Raw genomic sequence first — 22,071 nt, 5'->3', positions numbered from 1 at the left:
TTATTAAAAAATAAAAAAAAAATAATAAAAACATATGCTAAATGCTTTTTTAAATGAAAAAAAATTTTATTTTATTTAAAAGCTTAATTTTTTATTAAAAATTTATTTTAATTTTTAACAAATATATTTTTTTTTCATGGTCCATGGATCCGTAGAACGCGAGTGCATCCAAATAAGTGATGGTAAGAATATTTTAATATTTTTAGGCTACTATGCAATGGACACGTGACATCAACTATTAAGATAGTGTCGGCTAGCATGCTAAGTTTAAAAATCCAACTAAAGATTTTAAGAAAGGAAGAGAAGAGGAAAGGGGTGCCAAAGATTGCCGGTGGCACGCGCTTGCGAGGAAGGGCGCTCGTCGCTGCCGAGCCTGGCAAATTGGAGGGACACGCGGTGCGTCTTGGAAGATGATGCGAGGTGATGCGCGCAGCGGAGCAGCCCCAATCTGGAGCGTCGTAATCAAATCCCAACCATTGTACTTGCAGCTGACAGCACGTTTTTTTCTCCTCCCCCTCCCTTTCTCTCTCTCTCTCTCCGCGCCTCCTCCGCCCAGTTGGGCGGTAGCAGCCTCGAAATCGGACAAAACGGAAAAAAAAAAAAACTGCAGGCGAGAGCAAGAGTCGGAGATGATGATGGAGATGGTCGATGATTTTGGGGGAGGAGGAGGACATCATCTCGATCCATTGCTGTGATGCTTTTCCTTTTGGTCCTCCTCCTCCTCCTCCTCCATTGCTCCTCTCCTCGTCTCATCTCTCAAGTCCCCTCCTCTGATCATCCAGCAGCTCCCCCGCTCTTCGTCCAGCAACAGTACAGGGGCGGCCGTGGTCGTGTCCGTGGATGATTTCGGAGCAAAAGGGGATGGCTGTACTGATGATACCAAGGTACCCCCTCAATTCCCCTTTCCCTTTTTCTTTTGTTTTGCCCCATCTTATCTACTAATTATGGAGAAAAATCAGCGACTCATGGTATTGGATGATGATGATGGGATATTTTGATGCTAGTCACGTTAGTAATAGGAGGCTGCTCCAGCTGCCTACGTCTTTTTGCGCAAGAATCTGCTGGAAGAGCAGCGGACCGATTAGATTAGCAAGAAAGAGACGACCAAAACGGGAGAAATCCTCGTTCTCTATTTATCTTTCGCTCTTATTCTCCTGAATAAATGGTTCTCGAGCGGGGACATCTTAAATTTCTCGCTGTCATGACGTTCATACCGAACAGAACCCATGTACTTCGGATAATTTGGACAGGTCTTACCGTAACCAGATATCCTTGTGTTGAGAAGGAGGTTGGCGGCAATGACATGCAGACGTCGTGTGCCTGATTTATTTACAGATGATGACAGCTCCAGTGTGGAGCCCTCATCTTTAGTTTGCTTGCTTCATTGATACTCTTAGCCCTTTATGATTCATGTTCATGTAGTTTTTTCTTGTGCACGCCGTGCATTAATTTGCAGGTACATTGTTCATAGCAAGCTAATGATAGAGGAAACTTTCTATACCCTATACTGAATATAAATAACAATTGCTGAGCTATGAAATTTTAATTGTGCGTTAAACGAATGAAGGTTCTGATGAATATTATTTTATCAGGCTTTTAAAGATGCTTGGGAGTTTGCCTGTTTATCACCATTAAGATCCATCCTTCAAATTCCAGCAGAAAATGTATATTTGGTCAGTCCAATCAAATTTGCTGGACCTTGTAAAGCAAAGCTGACATTGTTGGTATGCCTTTCTAAACTTTTAAAGTGGCATTTGCTATACAAGACACACTCGACAAATCTCCTATTTCCCCTCTTTCCGAAATGTAATATTGTCTCTTTTCCTGCTTATTATCCTAGAGCTGCCATGTGAATAGGTTTCAGGAACTATCATTGCTCCATCAGATCCTGATATCTGGCAGGGGCTGGATCCTCAAAAATGGCTATACTTCCATGGAGTAAGACAGCTGGTGTTAGGAGGTGGAGGGACTATCAATGGCATGGGACAGGAATGGTGGGCACGGTCTTGCAAGAGAAATGCAACGAATGTAATGTTCTAATTACCCGGAATATGTTTCTGCATGTATGTCTGTTGAATGCTGTGCATGCATGTCTGTGCGTGAGAGTGCGCACTTGAAATAACAAAATCTGATGTTGTCTTAATTTGTCATTTGCAGCCGTGCCGACACGCCCCTACGGTTAGTGCCCCTTCTATATCAAAACAGATAGCCTAATTCTGGTGCTTTCTTGGTATGCCCGTAATCAAAATGGATAGCCTAATTCTGATGCAGGCAGTAACTTTCATCGGAGCAAGCATCTTACCGTCCATGGACCTGACTCTGATGAATAGTCAGCAGATGCATATGGCGTTCAACACATGTTCTCATGTTCGAGCATCTCGTTTGCGAGTGGTTGCACCTGCTGAGAGCCCCAACACTGATGGAATTCATATAGTGCATCAGTCTCTGTTGTGGTGGAAGATAGTATAATTAGAACAGGTCTGTAGCACTACGACATCTAGTTACCTATTCAGCTAAGCTTGAGTCATGATTGTCTCTTAGTAGCTTCCAATATTTTTTGAGAATAATGGCAGGGAAAGTCCCTTCCAATAACACAAGATGATTTTTAGCGTATTTCACAACTTCACATTCCTGTTTCTTTCAAATGGTGTTCAGGTGCTATCATCACAATACAAATTTAAATATAAGGTGAATGATTTACTTTAAGTAGTCGATGTGTCTCCCTGTCTATTGGATCAAACTTTCTGCACATTTGAACCGTGTACAAATGATCGGCTTATTGTTTTGTTTCTTCTAGAAACAAGTATCCTACTTACTTTGAGTTACATATATGTGTCATTCTTTTTTTAGCACTTGATTAACGCGCATCACATATTCATGTATCTCATATTCAAGTCGAACACTTTATTATTTAAGAAACTTCTACACTAAGAAGAAAAGGTCTTCTTGTTATATTCTAAGCTCTAATTATGCTTAAAGTAGTTCTCGTATCGTCTTACCAATTATATACAGTGCCGGCTACTATATATGACTTATATATTCCTCTCTTGAAGATGGTCTATTGCTGTCCAAAACATAGTTGTTCAATAGCAATTTTCTGGCAATATCCTTAGCAAATGCACATCGAAGGCTATATACTTTGGTTAGGTACTCAAAAACCGTGCTTAGCTAATTGAATTTTTACAACTCAGGTCTGGGCACTGAATTAAGATAAACGAAACCTGAAAGCTCAACTGACTTCTGAATGAGCGAGCAAGTATGAAAGCAACGTTTTTACCAAAAAAAAATCTGTCGTATGACCGAATTACAAAGAACAGACTAGGTTGTCCTACTAAATCAAAAATAGAGTTAGTATTCAAAGTTAAGCCAGTTCGGTACTAAGCACAGCTAACAATTGACTACATGTAAGTTGACTAATACAAAAGCTACCTTGAACATTGTGTTTTCCTTCCAGTTGGAGCTTTACTGTCCCTTGCCTCACTGACTTATTTTCATGTCTTTCATCTATCCCTTTTATTTTACATGCTGCGCTTGTTCAATGTTTATGTTGTGTCCTTTCAGGAGATGACTGCATATCTATAGTCAGCAATTCTTCTGATATCCTAGTCAAAAACATCGTCTGCGGACCTGGTCATGGAATAAGGTAATAACACTCAAAAACTCTTAATTGGTCAAATGGGAGAAATATTGTAATAACAATGAGATCTGTCCTGCTCTTTCCCTATTAGTATTGGAAGCTTGGGCAAATCAATGACATATGCTCGAGTGGACAATATTCTAGTGGATGGATGCCTGATTACCAACACTGAAAATGGAGTAAGGATCAAGACATGGCAGGTAACTCTCTGGTCCTAGACCCGCATATAAACATATACGTATCATGGGGTCTCATTTGGTTTTGCTGTATGAAACCACAACTGTGTCAGGGAGCAGTGGCTGTGCCCGCGCAAAATAATTTTCCAGAACATTTTGATGAAGAACGTCTCAAACCCAATAATCATTGACCAGTACTACTGCGACTCGTCCCACCCATGTAAAAACCAGGTATGGGTATGGATATGCATCCATTCTATCTGCTCATCTTAGCTCCAAAGAAAATCAATCTTTTTTGTTGGCCATGCAATTGCAGACATCAGCTGTGAAGGTGGATGAGATTTCTTTCATTGACATAAAGGGAAGTTCAGCAACAGAGCATGCGATTAAGTTTGCCTTGCAGCGACACATTTCCATGCGCGAAAATATTTCTGAAAGACATTCATTTGTCCTTGGAGTCTGGGGGGAATGCTACCTCGTATTGCTGGAAGGCATCAGGCTTCGCCTCTGATTCGGTGTATCCACCCTCTTGTCTGTCAAGATCTGACCAGCACGCGAACCATGTTATCAATCCATGTGTTACTTCAAGTACAAGGAAGCTCGACTCATAGAATTGTAGTTGATGTCCTTGCTTTACTTGTACCTTATGTGTACAAGGCACGCATTGGTGGGGACACCAGTATCAGACCGTCTGTTACGCGGAGCCACGATCGTTGCAGGAGGATGATCTAGCCATTTTCGTTGTAGCTGAATTGATTTTATGTTATTTTATTTTGTTTTATTTTATGTTGATTGGGCTTGTTTGCATATTATCATTTGAGAGCCTTTATGGGATTTTTTTTGGGGGGTCTTTTTGTTATTTCTTGGCCTTATATATATGGATCTATGCACTTGTTTAGAGTTATTGAATAATTGAATGAAAATAGCCTCTTTTCTCTGAAATTCTGGTGCGAAGCTATGGCCAGAGTCAGATGAGAAGTCTGGTTTTTCTTCTTTTCCCTCCTCTTCTCTTCTTCTTCCTTCTTCTCTCTCCTTCCTATAGTTGTCCTGTATTCATGGATGGTTGTGATTCCCCCTACTCTTCTTCTTCTTCTTTGTGGTACATTTCCCCCGCCCTCCCTTTTAACGAAGAAAGTTCTGATTCCAGAGTTAATCGTGCCCTCCCACTAGCGCTAGTTGCACTACTCTAAGGCGAAGCAGCAGCAGCGCAAACGTATTTAGCAGAGAAGCGCCAGTAGAGGAGCCTCGCAGCCACACCTGGCAACATAATTAACGTCGTAATTAGGCAGGGCTTGGCGTACTTGGGGCCTCAGTCTGGGGTTTATGCGTACTATATGATAGATATTGAGATGTTTAAGATAGAAATCACCAATAAATATATGCTCTCATGCGATATTTTTCACCTTGACCAACAAGCAAGCATCAGAACTTGCTTCAACTTTTAGTTATAAGGAAAAGGGTTTACTTCAAAAAATAATAATAAAAAAAGGCAGGTCCCTGGAGGACCAACCGTGCAGGAATGTCCGGTCCTTTTACAAGAAAAATAGGACATGTCCCTGGGATAGCTTACCATAAAATTTCAGCACATCCGAATTCATCAAAGCTTTAAAACAAGGTGCTAGAAGTCTGTCATCCGGTAGCTATCTAGCCTGAGAAAAAGTACAAATCAAAGAAAAGAAATATGTAATATGTTCCACGATGTAATATGGCTCAAAGAAGGGAATTACGTGAAGGCCTTCATAATCACATCCACAATGTCATATGTTCATTAAGAACAGAAACCTCTTGCGACTTTTGACCCAATAAAATAAAAGAACAAACTTGATTACAGCATGAGGTTCCAAATACAGCAATTGCCAGAGCTCCCTGTCAATCGTTCATCGTCTATTCCTTGCACGTTGCAGTTCCATACATCAGAATCTGAAACAATCAGAATCTGAAACAAGATATACAAAACAAAGGATCCACAGAAAGCATTTGGAAGCAGATAGCTTCGTGTGGTCGATTTCATTTAATTGCATGCTGATGAACAGAGAATAAGCTCGATCGGCAAAACTGCCTGCATTGGCATGTCATGAACAGGTGACAAAGAAATCTCCCAAAATAAAATTGGAAAAAAATAAAACTTATAACCCACTCCATAAGCCCTCTGGTGCGTTTTCACCACATACATTTTCTTAGCAGAACATCAACTATTAGAAATAATGTCCGCAGAACGTGCCCGAGAGCACTGACAGCTCTTGTTGGTCAAAATTAACTTTCTTGCCGTATAAAGATTTCAACTAGCGTACACCAAGCTGTGGGCATCCTACGGGTAGCGGCAAATCTAAATTCTCAACAGCCCTGAATGTTCTTGGCACCATCTTGTCGACATAAAGCATGCCATCCAGGTGATCACATTCATGTTGTAATATGCGTGCTTGCCAGCCAGTAGCATCTACCCTGATGGGGCGCCCGTCACGGCCCAAACCTGTTACTTCAACCTCAAGGTAGCGCTCAACCACTGCTCTAAATCCATCAACACTGAGAGAAGAGAATTAAATAAGATATACTGTTCAATGCAGCTAACCTACCTTGTGGTTGCAGTTACAGTAAGTAGAAAAAATAATACAACAGATTGGCATCAAAGACTATTTATCTATACCTAGTTGATACTCTCGTAGGAAAATTAAATCTCTAGTCGAACTATTTGACACGAATGCGAACAAGGACCATACAGGACATTCACAGAAATCAGTACATTTTTGAGAGAAAGGGATGAAGCCCCGCCCCACAATTTAATTATTCAGACCCAAAAATTTGGACATGAACCATCCAAGATTCGAATCCAGAATCACTAATGCTAGATAGAGGGGCATGACCATTAGGACAAACCCCAATTCACCATGGAAGTCCTTATGTTAAGGGGATTCCTCTTTGGTAACAAAACCAAGAGAGCATGCCCTGCTCTGTTGTTTGCATTGTTCTGAAGCACCCCTACTTAACCTAAGAGGCTGTTTGGAGCCCTATAGGTGGGGGTGCAGTGTGGCTCAAGCTACAATGCAACTTGAGCTGCATATAGTCTACCCTCAGTAGCTTCATTACTCTTGTTTAGAAATAAAAGGAAAGGGTGAAGGGGAGAGAGGGAGGAGGATAAGATAGAATAAGGACTGGAGCCAGCATGCTGCAGAGGGTGCGGACAAGCATGTCAACATGATTCTGGTCAGGGAGTGCAGAGAGGACAAAGTCAGAGGCCTTGAGGTCACCGACCTCGTCAAGGAGGAGGTCTTGTAGCTTGAGGTTATGAGCAATGTTGAGGGTGGTGCATTCCTTAACTCTCAACCTCACTAATGCCGCTGCCTTCATCTCTGACCCCTCCCTCTCTAGCTCTGACCGTGCAATCCTCACCGCCCACCTCGACTCCGACATTGTCTTTCTCAATGCTTGCAACGTAGTTGTTGCCCACATCGATTGTATGAGGATCCATGCAGGTGTGTGTTTAGTTCAACATCGGTTACGTAATAAGTAGATCTTAGGTTTGTATACAAAGTAGATCCTAAGTTGTTGCAAATCGTATCAGAGCAGATCCAGTCTATGACTCATGTGGACGAAGGAACACTACAACACAAGCTCTTTTGGGATTGAACATAGGCCAATCATGGTATCTATCAAGGAATGTTGAACTGGTCCGTACCAGCCGGTTTAGTCCGTACCGAACCGGTCCGGTCTCTGACCAGTCCGGTTCGGCCTTAAAAAATAGTTCCGGTCCGAAGCGGTACCGGGCTAGAACTGGTCTAAACCGGCCGGTACTAGTTGCATATCGGACCGAACCGGACGGTTCCGTCCCGTATGGCTAGGAACCAGACGGTTGTTAGAAGTATGCCCTAGAAGCCAATTTGGCTGACGCATTATTTTATTCTGGGATATAAATTTGTACTTGACCTAATAATGAATTTATTAGAATGGGCATTCTTTTCATTCATGTTCTTATGTGTCCATGAATCGTCCAAGAAATTAATAAGATGATGACGCATATTCTCAAGAGTTGAGAATTTGAGGCATGTGTCATTGGTGATTAATTTCTGAATTGCTCTTGATCGATGGATCATCACGAGGACGGTGATCGATCCGCTGAGATTAGTGCACATATCGCTTTCTTTGATGGACGAGTCTTGAGTCCACAGTGTGGCGACACTGGAGCAATTGTGCAAGTGCTTGTTAGAGAACAAGGGTACTGAGCGTGACCATAGCAAGTAGTCACTTGGATGTCTATCCACTCGTCAGTGACTTACTTGATGCTGCAGTTGTATGACTGGTCCTTTGACCTGCGATGCCTCGGCTATTCACAGTGAGGTTGCTGTAGTTTGACGAGCACATAAACATGAGCCCTAGCCAATTGGGTTCTTGTGGTGCAGATTGGCTGCAGTAGGTTCATTGTAGGAGTAGGGGTGCATCTAGATGGAATCTATCGATCTTGATAGGTTAAGAGAGATCCTATGTGATTTATGAGACTGAGTTCGTAAATCCTCGGCCGGGGTAGTATGTACAGTGGAAAAGGAGTTTTCCATTCTCGAACTTAAGTCGAATAAATCTTGACATATGACAGACGATGGGGTTTGACGAGTTATCCATGACCTCCGTCCTGTAGGGATCCACGATAGAAGGACCGTATCATATGATAACTGCACCTAGAGGTTCATCATTCCATTCTGCTGGGTTGCCACTACATGCTGCTAGGTGTCACTGGTGGATGGTGAGACTCACAGGGACTATCTTGATGATCGATGGTCCCTGGTGAGTTGAGTTGGAATTGTTCCAACCCATTGAAAGGAGTTTTCAATGATATTGTGATAGAGATCGCAATATATCTCACTACCAGACAGAATAGAACCTATGGGGTCACACACATTAGAGGTATTGACCGATCCGATGGTTGAATTGTGATTAGGAATCACAAATAATCAATTTGATTGATAATTGGTTAACCCGCTAAGAGTTAGTGAGTTGAAGAAGGAATAATTGCAATTGGATTGCAATTTAATTTAATTAATTGGATTTAATTAATTGGACTTAATTAGGAGTTCTACTTGGATTAGGATTCTTAAAGTCCTAATTGCATTAGGATTTCAAATTAAATTAAAGTCCTACTTGAAGTAGGATTTCTAAAGTCCTAATTGAATTAGGACTGAAATTTAATAAGTCCTAATTAGATTAGGATTTCTTAAGTCCTAATTAATTTTAATCTAATTAATTAAAAGACTCCTAATTGGATTAGGATTGAAGAGTTCAATTGAGTCATGGTTCAATTGAATCCTAATTAGATTAGGATTTGAAGGAAAAAGAAAATGGGCGCACTCAATCCTCTTTGGAAGAGGATTAGACCCACCTTGTACATGGCCCCACACCCCACTTAATTGGATTAAGTGGGCGTGCGTGAAATAGGGAGAAGAGGGAGGGGCTACGCCCCTCTTGGCTGAATACGTGAAGAAAAGAAGAGGGGCGTACGCCCCTCCTCTTTTCTTAGAGATAAGGATGGGAGCTCCTAAATTTTAGGAGCTCCACATGCCATATATAAGAGAGAGAAAGGGGGCAGCACCCTAATTTTTCCTCCCCCTCTCTTTTCAGCCGTGAAGGACCATCTTCCCATCTTGGTGATCCAGCCGTGAACCCCCTCCCTTCAGCCTCCTTGGAGCTGCAAGAAAAAAAAAAAGGAGGAGAAGAAAGATAGGTGGCAGGTGACCCATCTTTTCTCTCATGGGCCCGCTTGACAATCCCCTCCTTTGGAAGGACGTGGGATTTTTCTCCTCCCTTTTGTGCCGTGAACCCATCTCTCCCATGATGGTTTCAGCCACCAGCAAGCAAAGAAAAGGAAGGAGGCATGCAGCCCTTCCTCCCTCTCTTCTTTTGGTTCCAAAAGAAAAGGAAAAGGAAAAGGCTGCAAAGGGGTTTTGCCTTCTTCCTTTTGATCTATCCTTCTTCCTCCTCTCTAAGGCAATCAAGAGTTGATTCAAAAGAGAGAATTTCAACCATCAAAACATATCTCTGCAAGGGAGCTAGCACCCCGGGGAGATTAGAGAGTTTGGATTGGTCCTCTGCCTCGTGTGGATACCCGTAGAGGCCGGACGCGTGTGCGGCTTCAAGCGAACCTTCAACAAGTCCACGATCATCAGATTTGCGGTGATCATCTACCCGCACAAGGTGAAGATCTGATCTTCCTAATATTATGTAAAAGTATTTAATCCTAATCTATCTACGAACATCGGTTTTAAAATATGATCATGAGATGAACGGGATCTCGCGCATGTCTTCCGCTACGCGCAGAATTTTTCTGAAATTTTCTGCGACGTGCGAGGGATTCCAACAGTGGTATCAGAGCCATGGTTGCGTAGATTAAGATTAGGATTAAATGATTAAGGCATAATAGATCTGAAAATTTAAAGATTATGCTTGCTGAATTTTTCTGCATGCAGAATTTTCAGCTTGCTGATTTTTCTGCATGCTGATTTTCTATGCGATTAGATTAATGATTCTATTGATTTGTTAATGAGATTAAAAATATTTAGAATCATATCTTGCATGATCAGCAACTCATAAGATGACATAATCTGTTAAATATTCAGATCTGTAAATTTTATTTAATGCATGAGATGCGTATGGTGATGATCATGGATGGACCCTTTAATTGTGCTGAAATGTTCTGCAATGTCTGAGATGTTCTGTGATGTTATGTGATGCATGTAAATCAGATTTTCAGATGCCTGCGTGCATCTTATATTGACGTATTAGAGACCTGCGTGTCTCATGAAAAAGGGTTGTAACTATTATTTAATTTTATTTATTTTTAAAGTTATCTGGGATGTAATCTGTGATGTGTTTGCATGTCAATGGTTGATCGGTGCATGCCTCTACAAGCACGATTTGCGCGGATCGAGATCAAGGGTTGATTGGAGATGGATCAAGGAGTTGATCGCAATTGGACCAAGGGTGCTTAAGATCGAGTCAAGAGTTGAAGACGATCTAACCAATTGACGTGCATGTGCTTGTACTATGACCCCATCCTGGATCCATGATCATCACCAGTTTAATTTTTGTTATTATGCCTGGATGTTTATGTCTATGTTTATGCATAGCGGTTAGATAATTATTTGCATGAGATGTAGATAATTAAATAAAAGAGACCTAAATTAAATCTCCTCGAAAAATATTAAGTCCATAGGTCTTCCACCGTAGTAGAGCTGCTAAGGTCTTTCCGGCGTTGATTTGTCTCGGCTGGATACAGTGGGCAAGTTGCATCGGGGGACTGGACCTCTCTATTAGGCATGAGATGTTGTAGGGGTAAAGATGGGGTTGGGCCCAATAACTGTTAGGTGAGGGACCCAATGACGGCTTTGCTTCTGCGGTTATACGGTGGGTCCGACTTAACTAAGGAATGGGGCCAATAACTGTTAGGTGAGGTCTTCATTACTTAGAGACCGGATAGCGCTACAACTTGCTTGAGAAGCATTGTACAAGAGTTGTACACTCATCATTTATTTGTCACCAATAACTGTTAGGTGAGGTGGTATGTAAATTGGTGGGACCGTAGCACCCCACTTGAAACCTAGAGTCGCAAGGTTTCCGTTTCTCTACTAGAGGAGTGTGAGAGATTCGAGAAAATAGTGGGAGGTATATTTGTTTTAAAAGGCCCTAAAACAAATAAAGTTCAAGTACAAAATTCTAACTAGAATCTTTACTCTCTGAGGATTATAAAGTCAGCTTCTAGACTCTTAACTCATATCCTATAGAACAACTGTTTGACCAAACCCAATTATAAAAACTAGCTCAGCAAATTTCAAAATAGTTTTGAATTGTGAGAAATTAGGGTATATGCTAGACCATGGAATCCCTGTGTTACCAATCCGTCCGATTACTTGTCAGCATAAGACGCATGCTAAGTGGACGAACAATGACAATAAAGTTAGGTGCTGCACAAAGGCATCCATGTCCAATTAATTTTAATGCCAGCATGAGAACATGAAGATTGCCAGGGACATATTATATCACTTACAAGAGTTGTATGGTGAACAGAGTCACGCAGCATGTTTTGAAGTGTCCAAGAGGCTCTTCAAGGCTAAGATGCGTGATGGGTAGTCTGTCCATGATCATGGTTTGACCATGATAAAGGACTTAGAGGAGCTTGAGAAGCTCGGCATGACCATGCACAAGGAATTGCAAATGAATTTGATCCCGCAATCCCTTCTAGCTTCATATGAACAGTTTATAGTAAATTACCATATGAACAAGATTGTATGCACCAAAATAGAATTGTTAAATAAAATTGGTAACTACCTTAGGGACCTTGAAGAGTTCAAGGGGCATCGTTCTCGCTGTCGAGTTGGTTTCTACTTCCAAGAGAGAGTCTACTTGGAAGAAGAAGAAACCTGTGAAAAGGCAGAAGACCGAGAAAAGGCCAAGTAAGGAAGTTCCAAGAAAAAAAGGCCGATTGCAAGGAAAAGTGTTTCCATTGCATCATAAGACGGACATTGGAAGAGGAACTGTCCTACATACATGGAAAGCATAAAGAGTAAGAAGGGTGACAGACCTTCAGAAGGTATGCCAGATATGCTCATTATTAAAAGGATACTTAGGGACTGTTACCTGTTGCAAACAGAAATTTGATTTCTGTATCTTGTTTAGCACAGAAAGATTTTTATAAGACTATTGTTCAATTTGTTTGAGAAATAAATTGGATGCATATGGTTTTATGATTGACCGTCTCTATCACTTACATTTGGATGTACCTGTGAATGTATCTAAGCAAACAGTGAGTACCATAGGATCCAAAAGGATCTAGAGATGAGATAAATCTAAAGTATTTGTGGCACCTCAGGCTTGGTCATATAGGAGAAGACAGAATAAACAAATTGAAGAAATATGGGCTTCTGAGCTCATTGACTTTCGAGTCATATCCGATTTGTGAATTCTGCCTTCAAGGAAAGATGACCAAATTATCCTTTTTAGTACATGGGAGAGGTCCACTGCGATACTTACCCTAGTACACACTTATCTGTGTGGCCCATTCGATGTACAGGCTAGGGGTTGTAATTTTTACTTCATTTATCGATTATTACTCACGGTATGGATATGTGTATGAGACACAAATCTGAAATTTTTGAAAGGTTCAAAGAGTTCAGATATGAAGTAGAAAAACAAACAGAAAAACTCATTAAGGTTCTTCGATCAGATCGAGGAGGTGAATACCTTAGTGGAGAGTTCCGTGATTATCTCAAGGAGAATGGTATAGTTTCATAATGGATCCCTCCTGGTACACCTCAGCTTAACGGAGTGTCGGAGAGGAGGAATCAGATCCTATTGGATATTGTCAGGTCCATGATGAGCTTCACTGATCAACCCTTGTTTCTTTAGAGAGATGCCCTATTTTCAGCTATTTACATATTGAATAGTGTTTCCTCTAAGTCTGTTCCCACCACACTATATGAGATATGACATGGTAAGAAGCTGAGTCTTGGTTATTTCAAGATTTGGGGATGTCCGGCCCAAGTCAAATGACAACAGGCGGACAAGTTAGAGGATAGGACAATTAGTGCTCGTTTTATAGAATATCCTAAAGAGTTATTTAGATACAATTTTACGTCCCAGAGAATCACAAAGTGTTTGTGAGCCGACATGCTATCTTCATGGAAAATAGTTTATCCTTGATAGAGGCAGTAGGAGAAAAATTGAGCTCGAAGAGAAAGTCTCTAAAGAGCAACGAGCCATTGTGCCTATAGAACCTATTCATATCGAGCCAGTACATGTTGTACCTCCTCCACCTCGTAGATTTAGTAGGATCTTCCATCCTCCTGAAAGGTACTTAGGTATACTTACAGAGGATGTAGAGGAAGTGTTCCTCATGGGAGATAGGGATCAAGGTAAGGATCCCAATACCTACAACGAGGCGATGTTAGACATCGATTCCGAGAGATGGCTGGAAGCCATGAAGTTAGAGATAGACTCCATGCATTCCAACCAAGTCTGGACCTTAGTAGATTCACCGGAAGGTACAGTACCTATTGGGTGTAAATGGATCTACAAGAGAAAATTAAGTTCGGATGGCTAGGTAGATACCTATAAGGCAAGGCTAATGGCGAAAGGTTATAGTCAGTGCGAAGGCACTGATTATCAGGATACTTTTTCACCTGTAGCCATACTGAAGTCCATTCGAATATTGCTTGTTGTTGTAGCATATCATGATATTGTGATGGTGATCACAAGGTCTGTAAGCTGCAAAGGTCCATCTATGGACAAAAACAAGTATCTCGGAGTTGGAACACTCGTTTCAACGATATAATCAAATCGTTTGATTTCTTCAAGAACGAGGAGGAACCATGTATTTATAAGAAGGTTAGTGGGAGGACTATTGCATTCCTCGTATTGTACGTGGATGATATCCTAAGTCAAGGTTTGGTTGTCTAAGGAATTCTCCATGATAGACTTTGGAAAAGCATCCTATATTTTGGGAATTAAGGTCTATAGAGATAGATCTAAGAGGATGCTTGTCCTATCACAGAATATTACATAGAGGGAGTGTTGAAGAGGTTCGGCATGGAAACCTCTAAAAGAGGATTATTACCCCTTAGGCATGGGATAAATCTCTTCAAGAAGATGTGCCCCAACACATCTGAAGAGATTCAGTGGATGAGCAAGATCCCTTATACTTCGGCTATAGGGGCCTCATGTATACCATGCTATGTACATGACTTGATATAGTACATGCTGTGAGTGTCACGAGCATATATCAGTCAAATCCAGGCAAGAAGCACTGGATAGCTGTGAAGAACAGTCTTAAATACTTGAGAAGAACTACGGACATGTTCTTGGTCTTTGGAAGAAGATCAGAGTTGAAGGTAGAAGGATGCACACATATTGATGATAGAAAGTCTACATCAGATTATATGCAATGATGGTTCAGTAAATTGGAAGAGTTCCAAACAACCGATTATTGTAGATTCTACCTTAGAAGCTGAATGTTTAGCCATATCTAAGGGTGCAGTGGAAACCTTCTGGTTTAATAAGTTCATTGCTGAGTTAGGTGTAATGTCATCAGATGCCATAACACTCTACTGCGATAACAAAGGCACCATAGCACTAGCTAAAGAGCCAAGGTCTCACCAGAAGCCGAAGCACATAGAGCGGTGGTTTAACCTAATAAGCGACTACCTTGAAAAGAAATAAGTAAAGTATCAGAGAGTAGACTCCACAGAAAATGTGGTGGACCCATTCACTAAGCAGATAAGTCAGCAGAAAACTGAAGCGCATCTTGAGAAGATGGGGTTTAGGTTTATAGCTGATTGGCTTTAGTGCAAGTGGGAGATTGTTAGAAGTATGCCCTAGAAGCCAATTTGGCTGACGCATTATTTTATTCTGGGATATAAATTTGTACTTGACCTAATAATGAATTTATTAGAATGGGCATTCTTTTCATTCATGTTCTTATGTGTCCATGAATCGTCCAAGAAATTAATAAGATGATGACGCATATTCTCAAGAGTTGAGAATTTGAGGCATGTGTCATTGGTGATTAATTTCTGAATTGCTCTTGATCGATGGATCATCACGAGGACGGTGATCGATCCGCTGAGATTAGTGCACATATCGCTTTCTTTGATGGACGAGTCTTGAGTCCACAGTGTGGCGACACTGGAGCAATTGTGCAAGTGCTTGTTAGAGAACAAGGGTACTGAGCGTGACCATAGCAAGTAGTCACTTGGATGTCTATCCACTCGTCAGTGACTTACTTGATGCTGCAGTTGTATGACTGGTCCTTTGACCTGCGATGCCTCGGCTATTCACAGTGAGGTTGCTGTAGTTTGACGAGCACATAAACATGAGCCCTAGCCAATTGGGTTCTTGTGGTGCAGATTGGCTGCAGTAGGTTCATTGTAGGAGTAGGGGTGCATCTAGATGGAATCTATCGATCTTGATAGGTTAAGAGAGATCCTATATGATTTATGAGACTGAGTTCGTAAATCCTCGGCCGGGGTAGTATGTACAGTGGAAAAGGAGTTTTCCATTCTCGAACTTAAGTCGAATAAATCTTGACATATGACAGACGATGGGGTTTGACGAGTTATCCATGACCTCCGTCCTGTAGGGATCCACGATAGAAGGACCGTATCATATGATAACTGCACCTAGAGGTTCATCATTCCATTCTGCTGGGTTGCCACTACATGCTGCTAGGTGTCACTGGTGGATGGTGAGACTCACAGGGACTATCTTGATGATCGATGGTCCCTGGTGAGTTGAGTTGGAATTGTTCCAACCCATTGAAAGGAGTTTTCAATGATATTGTGATAGAGATCGCAATATATCTCACTACCAGACAGAATAGAACCTATGGGGTCACACACATTAGAGGTATTGACCGATCCGATGGTTGAATTGTGATTAGGAATCACAAATAATCAATTTGATTGATAATTGGTTAACCCGCTAAGAGTTAGTGAGTTGAAGAAGGAATAATTGCAATTGGATTGCAATTTAATTTAATTAATTGGATTTAATTAATTGGACTTAATTAGGAGTTCTACTTGGATTAGGATTCTTAAAGTCCTAATTGGATTAGGATTTCAAATTAAATTAAAGTCCTACTTGAAGTAGGATTTCTAAAGTCCTAATTGAATTAGGACTGAAATTTAATAAGTCCTAATTAGATTAGGATTTCTTAAGTCCTAATTAATTTTAATCTAATTAATTAAAAGACTCCTAATTGGATTAGGATTGAAGAGTTCAATTGAGTCATGGTTCAATTGAATCCTAATTAGATTAGGATTTGAAGGAAAAAGAAAATGGGCGCACTCAATCCTCTTTGGAAGAGGATTAGACCCACCTTGTACATGGCCCCACACCCCACTTAATTGGATTAAGTGGGCGTGCGTGAAATAGGGAGAAGAGGGAGGGGCTACGCCCCTCTTGGCTGAATACGTGAAGAAAAGAAGAGGGGCGTACGCCCCTCCTCTTTTCTTAGAGATAAGGATGGGAGCTCCTAAATTTTAGGAGCTCCACATGCCATATATAAGAGAGAGAAAGGGGGCAGCACCCTAATTTTTCCTCCCCCTCTCTTTTCAGCCGTGAAGGACCATCTTCCCATCTTGGTGATCCAGCCGTGAACCCCCTCCCTTCAGCCTCCTTGGAGCTGCAAGAAAAAAAAAAAGGAGGAGAAGAAAGATAGGTGGCAGGTGACCCATCTTTTCTCTCATGGGCCCGCTTGACAATCCCCTCCTTTGGAAGGACGTGGGATTTTTCTCCTCCCTTTTGTGCCGTGAACCCATCTCTCCCATGATGGTTTCAGCCACCAGCAAGCAAAGAAAAGGAAGGAGGCATGCAGCCCTTCCTCCCTCTCTTCTTTTGGTTCCAAAAGAAAAGGAAAAGGAAAAGGCTGCAAAGGGGTTTTGCCTTCTTCCTTTTGATCTATCCTTCTTCTTCCTCTCTAAGGCAATCAAGAGTTGATTCAAAAGAGAGAATTTCAACCATCAAAACATATCTCTGCAAGGGAGCTAGCACCCCGGGGAGATTAGAGAGTTTGGATTGGTCCTCTGCCTCGTGTGGATACCCGTAGAGGCCGGACGCGTGTGCGGCTTCAAGCGAACCTTCAACAAGTCCACGATCATCAGATTTGCGGTGATCATCTACCCGCACAAGGTGAAGATCTGATCTTCCTAATATTATGTAAAAGTATTTAATCCTAATCTATCTACGAACATCGGTTTTAAAATATGATCATGAGATGAACGGGATCTCGCGCATGTCTTCCGCTACGCGCAGAATTTTTCTGAAATTTTCTGCGACGTGCGAGGGATTCCAACAACGGTTCCGTCCTGTATGGCTAGGAACCAGACGGTTCCGTCCAGTATGGCTAGGAATCCGTGCGAACCGGTCGGTTGGCACCGGTCTCAAATTTTTTTGCTATAGCGCAAACGCGCTGTGGCCTATTTGGCCGATAGTGCGGGCGCTGTGGTCCATACAGTTACGAATATAAATATGGTGCATCCGAGTCATCTTCCGGTGGCTACTACTCTACGCAGCTCAAAGCATCACAAGGGTCGAATTTTGCTGCCACCATATTCGGATGGTCCCTCCACAGCTAGAAGACACCTCTCAGAACTAGAGCTTCAGCGAGAGATCCGAGAGTGTTTATAACCCGAGGCACGTTCCTTATGGGATGAGCATTCAAGACTACAATACCGCTTGGTTAGAGGGATGAGTTGATGTGTCTCCTGATTATGTTGATGATCCGAATATCTACGAAAGGCATTACCACTCGACCCGATTTTAGATATCTGAGAGTACTTTAAAAGTATGTAATTGATTGTATCTTGTTTTAAAGATATCTTATGAATTGTATCATTTGAAAGCAATAAGATGCATCATCTAGCTTAAACTGGGATCATAGAAATATCAGAAAACATGAAAAAAATATCAAGAAAACAACAAAAGAACATCAAATTAGACTTATATTCATAGAAAAAGTTCGAAAAGAGAGAATTTCAAAAAAAAAGTGTGGAATCAAAAATCAGGCCGAACCAGTGGTACTGGTTCGGTTCGGTCTGAACCGGTACCGAACCAATTCGGTAGCTGACTGGTACGCCTTCCGGTACCAGTTTGGCATACCTTGGTATCTATGATTAGATTTGTGGTATTTATGGTTGGATTTGTATCTGTAGCCCGACGAGGATGCCAGAGTTTAAACAAGAAGAGTATGTGAAGATTCATGCAAATGTGTGTTTTGCTCCAAATCGGTTATGCACTGGGTCGATTTTGGATATATATACAAGCTAGAAATCAAACAATAGCTTCTAGCTAACCTTTTTAAGTGAGGTCCTGGGTTATTGCAAATAGCCTCCTACTCTTCTTTGCCATCCCTCCTCTCTCCTCCCCTTTCCTAGACTTCCTTTGCCATGCCACTAATCACTCCACCAACGAACTAGGAAATGGTGATGGTGGTGAGGGGGCCTCGAAGGAGATGGGGACAATCACAGGGGGCTCACCAATGGAAAGATTGGAGGGAGCTAACCAGTGTAGAAGATCAGAAGGGGCTGGTGGGGTGGTGGTGGTGGGATATCTTGAAGGAGGGGCACGAGCCAAGGGGAGAGAGGAGCAAGAGAGAAATGGGAAGATTTACCATGGAATCATCTTTTGGGGAAAGTTCGAGATGCTACAGCTCATCTCATGCTCGTTTCGACCATAGGTCGAGCTATAGTATTTTTTTCCCTAAGTTGCTGTTGGTCCTTATCTCAAGCTGCAGCATGCTACTCAGACACAAATAGCCAAGCAAGCGGGCTAGACCGTGCTTGCAGCTCAACCTACAAGCAGGTTAAGCTGTAAGGTTCCAAACAACCCTAAACAACATGATCTTGCTCGAAAAGTCTATGTGCTAAAAGGGCGAGATGCTTAAAGTATCCAAAAAATAGAGAAAATCTACTGTGAGTCCAACTGCCAAATTTCTACCAATATCCAAAAAGTCATGTTACAACCCCCTTTACTATACAAAACAGCCACTATTATTTCAAAATAAGATCACTAACCTCCAGCATTCCCAAAAGCTTATTTGAAGTTGGCTGGAGTTGGGCTTCAAGTCCAACAAAAGAGCTAGAAGGTCGTATCAATCCTTCAACCATATACATAAGATTACTATATTATTTGAGACAGATAAGACCAGATAAGGCATCATTTCCATGTTTTAAACCGGTGACACCTAGTTCACAGTGGCGCAAATTTTACATTGTGCCAAAGCCCACCTCTGTATGCTGTTATAGACTTGCAAGGAAATATGTCATCAGGGCAATATAAGACGAAAGGATTGGTCAAGAACAATTAGAGGAAAAAATTGAAGGAACATAAAGCAAATATATTTATGGATTACAAATGATAGTTGCAAAAAAATATGTTATAAAGGAAACTGCAATTAGGGTTTCAAAAAGCACAAAAAATACCTAAAGGGTTAGATTCCTTTTTACCTCAAGCATCCTTCAAAGAAAAGTGCAGTTTTGTTGCTCCTCTTCTTCATCTTTGGATTCACTATGACCTGTGTCAGAGAAAGTAACTGATAATTCATATATGAAAGACAGATCAATTACTTTCTTCCTTTGACATTAAATTACCAGAAGATCAAAAGGGTGGCGGTCTTGTGCTTCAAGTTCATTCTTAGGAGCATAACTAATGTATTCCTTTGTGTCCTCCAGAATGATAATCTGCCACAGTAAGAGCGATGATATGTTAGAAGGATTGGAATTCCACAAAATTAACCTCTAGTCAGATGGTTAAATTATTAGCACCATGGCAACACACCCTTAAAGAGAGGGCTTTGTTTTCCTCTAGTACTCGTGCGTACTAAATGAATGGAGGAGATATAATAACAGTTACTCAAAAATCAAAAATAAGGATCGTGAAAGCTTTATGAATGGACCTCCTGCCCTGTTTTGCACTAAGAAATAAGAAGCATGCAATTCCATGACAGATTCCACTCTTCTGAATCAGAAGTTTTACTGATCTTCAGCATCTTTCTACTTTACATTCAGCTAGGGAATTCGTGTATTTCCATGATGGTCGGTTTAAATGCATGCATATACAGATCTAGAAAAATAAAGCAGGATGCTGTTTGCTGTTTAAGTAAAACAAGGCTATTTGGCACATCATCAACCATTTCCTGAGAAGAACAACATTATGCACGAGCATTTCAATCCATGGCCACCCCACAAGACTACAATAGACGCCACCTCCTTTGGTTTCAAATGGCATGAAGAAATACTATCAAGTCACACGACTGCTTACTTGGCTAATAGCGCATAAAGCCCCTAAAATCATCGAGCAACAAACTATTGTGCATGAGACCAGTTATTTTAGAATTTAGATTGCTGTCACAGTTAATTGTCCGGTCGTAGAGGAGCAACATTCATGCATCCCTGCATTATAATCCAAGAAACCTAAAAAATTCATGCTGGGTCCGAAAAATCCCATATACATACTATTTAGCAAGCAAAGCCCCAGTTCAACTCAATCCCCAGCAAAGGGATAGCGTACCGGCAGCAAGTTCGCAAACGCCGTGTGTGGTAGAAGAACCAAGTAAAGATATGATTTTGATCAGACCTTCAAGGGGACACCGATCTGTGGAGCCGCAAGGCCGACGCCGGGAGCCTTTCTCATGACGGAAATCATGTCTTCGATGATCCTCTGGATCCTTTCCGACCCAATGTCCTCGACGGGGACCTCGCCGGCGGGCTCGTGGAGGACGGGGTCGCCGGCCTTCACAATCTCCGGAAGAACAGCCCTCTGCCTGGTGCCGAAGACCGAGAACCATCCAGCGGACACTCTGAAGCCATTGGAGAAGCGGCGTCTGAACTCCAGAGCAGGGGATCCGGCCGGAAACACGGAGGGATTCTTGGGCGGGAGTGGGGGGAAGCGAGGGGTCCTGGGACAACGGAATATTAGGGTATCGGCGGCGGAGATGGGGAGGAGGCGGTGGATGGTTTCCATGGCCGCCCGCTGGCCGGCGAGAGGAGGCAGGCGAAGGAGGGGAACGATGGGCTAGGGGAGTCGAGGCTTCCGGTGGGAACATATGGCACAAACGTGGTTCCCCGAGATCAGTGGACTGGAAAATAATTTATGATTTCACAAGGGATCAACATATAATCTTATATTTTTCAGGTTATAAATCAGAAAAATTATATATATTTTTAAAAAATTAATTGGACTCTTTAAGTCACTCCATTTACTTACTATCATCTTCTGCCGTATTAATCACTCATTCCATCATAAGATGCTATTTCAAATGACAAATATTTTCTCTAGCTTGAAACCCAAATTTTTGAAAAACTTAAGCCTCGTAACCCATCCAACTATTGTTGCTCATCTTCAATTACTGATATAATACCTGATAACACATTGCAAGGCTAATCAAGAAACTTGAGCAAGCAATATTATGTGGTTTATGGTTTTTTAATATATAATTTACTGGAGCAATTTACTTGCTCTGGGATTGATTTTTTTATATATTTTAACAAACTCGGACGATCTAAAATTACTTATATCAACTGATTTATTTTCTATAACTATCGATCCCTTCAGAAGTGTTTATTCTTAAGTGGTAAGTAGAATTATTGGATTAATATAAATTGTTCAAGAAATTTATAGGGGTCCATGTCAAATATTGACTGATTCCTTAGTAGAAATGTACAATTCTTTTTCTCTACTTCTAAACCACCCAACTTTTTCCCTTATTCTTTTTCTCCATCATTATGT

The 22,071-nt window shown here is 41.5% G+C and overlaps 1 protein-coding gene and 1 pseudogene across 1 annotated transcript; one reads left to right on the top strand and one right to left on the bottom strand.

Annotated features, from left to right (window-relative positions):
* Window positions 1-761: 761 nt before the first annotated feature.
* On the top strand, window positions 762-4,717 carry LOC120108377 (annotated as a pseudogene).
* Window positions 4,718-5,762: 1,045 nt separating this feature from the next.
* LOC120108376 (peptide deformylase 1A, chloroplastic-like) lies at window positions 5,763-21,369 on the bottom strand. The gene is made up of 4 exons (XM_039121962.1): window positions 20,920-21,369; window positions 19,935-20,024; window positions 19,791-19,858; window positions 5,763-6,336 (listed from the first exon to the last, which is right to left on the bottom strand). Exons 1-4 carry the CDS (start codon window positions 21,304-21,306, stop codon window positions 6,096-6,098), a joined length of 786 nt encoding a protein of 261 aa, XP_038977890.1. The 5' UTR covers window positions 21,307-21,369; the 3' UTR covers window positions 5,763-6,095.
* Between the last annotated feature and the right edge of the window lie 702 nt (window positions 21,370-22,071).

Source organism: Phoenix dactylifera, unplaced genomic scaffold (assembly GCF_009389715.1).
Source record: "Phoenix dactylifera cultivar Barhee BC4 unplaced genomic scaffold, palm_55x_up_171113_PBpolish2nd_filt_p 001302F, whole genome shotgun sequence".
In the NCBI taxonomy this organism is placed as follows: Eukaryota; Viridiplantae; Streptophyta; class Magnoliopsida; order Arecales; family Arecaceae; genus Phoenix; species Phoenix dactylifera.
This window is presented reverse-complemented; position numbering and strand designations above follow the sequence as displayed.

What these genes read in the sequence shown, in the direction of transcription:
- LOC120108376 (XM_039121962.1), bottom strand. Translation starts at nt 21,306, where the DNA reads ATGGAAACCATCCACCGCCTCCTCCCCATCTCCGCCGCCGATACCCTA. An exon ending in AGATCGGTGTCCCCTTGAAG is followed by an intron (nt 20,025 to 20,919) that starts GTCTGATCAAAA and finishes TTACTGTGGCAG; the next exon opens with ATTATCATTCTGGAGGACAC. An exon ending in GCCACCCTTTTGATCTTCTG is followed by an intron (nt 19,859 to 19,934) that starts GTAATTTAATGT and finishes TCTCTGACACAG; the next exon opens with GTCATAGTGAATCCAAAGAT.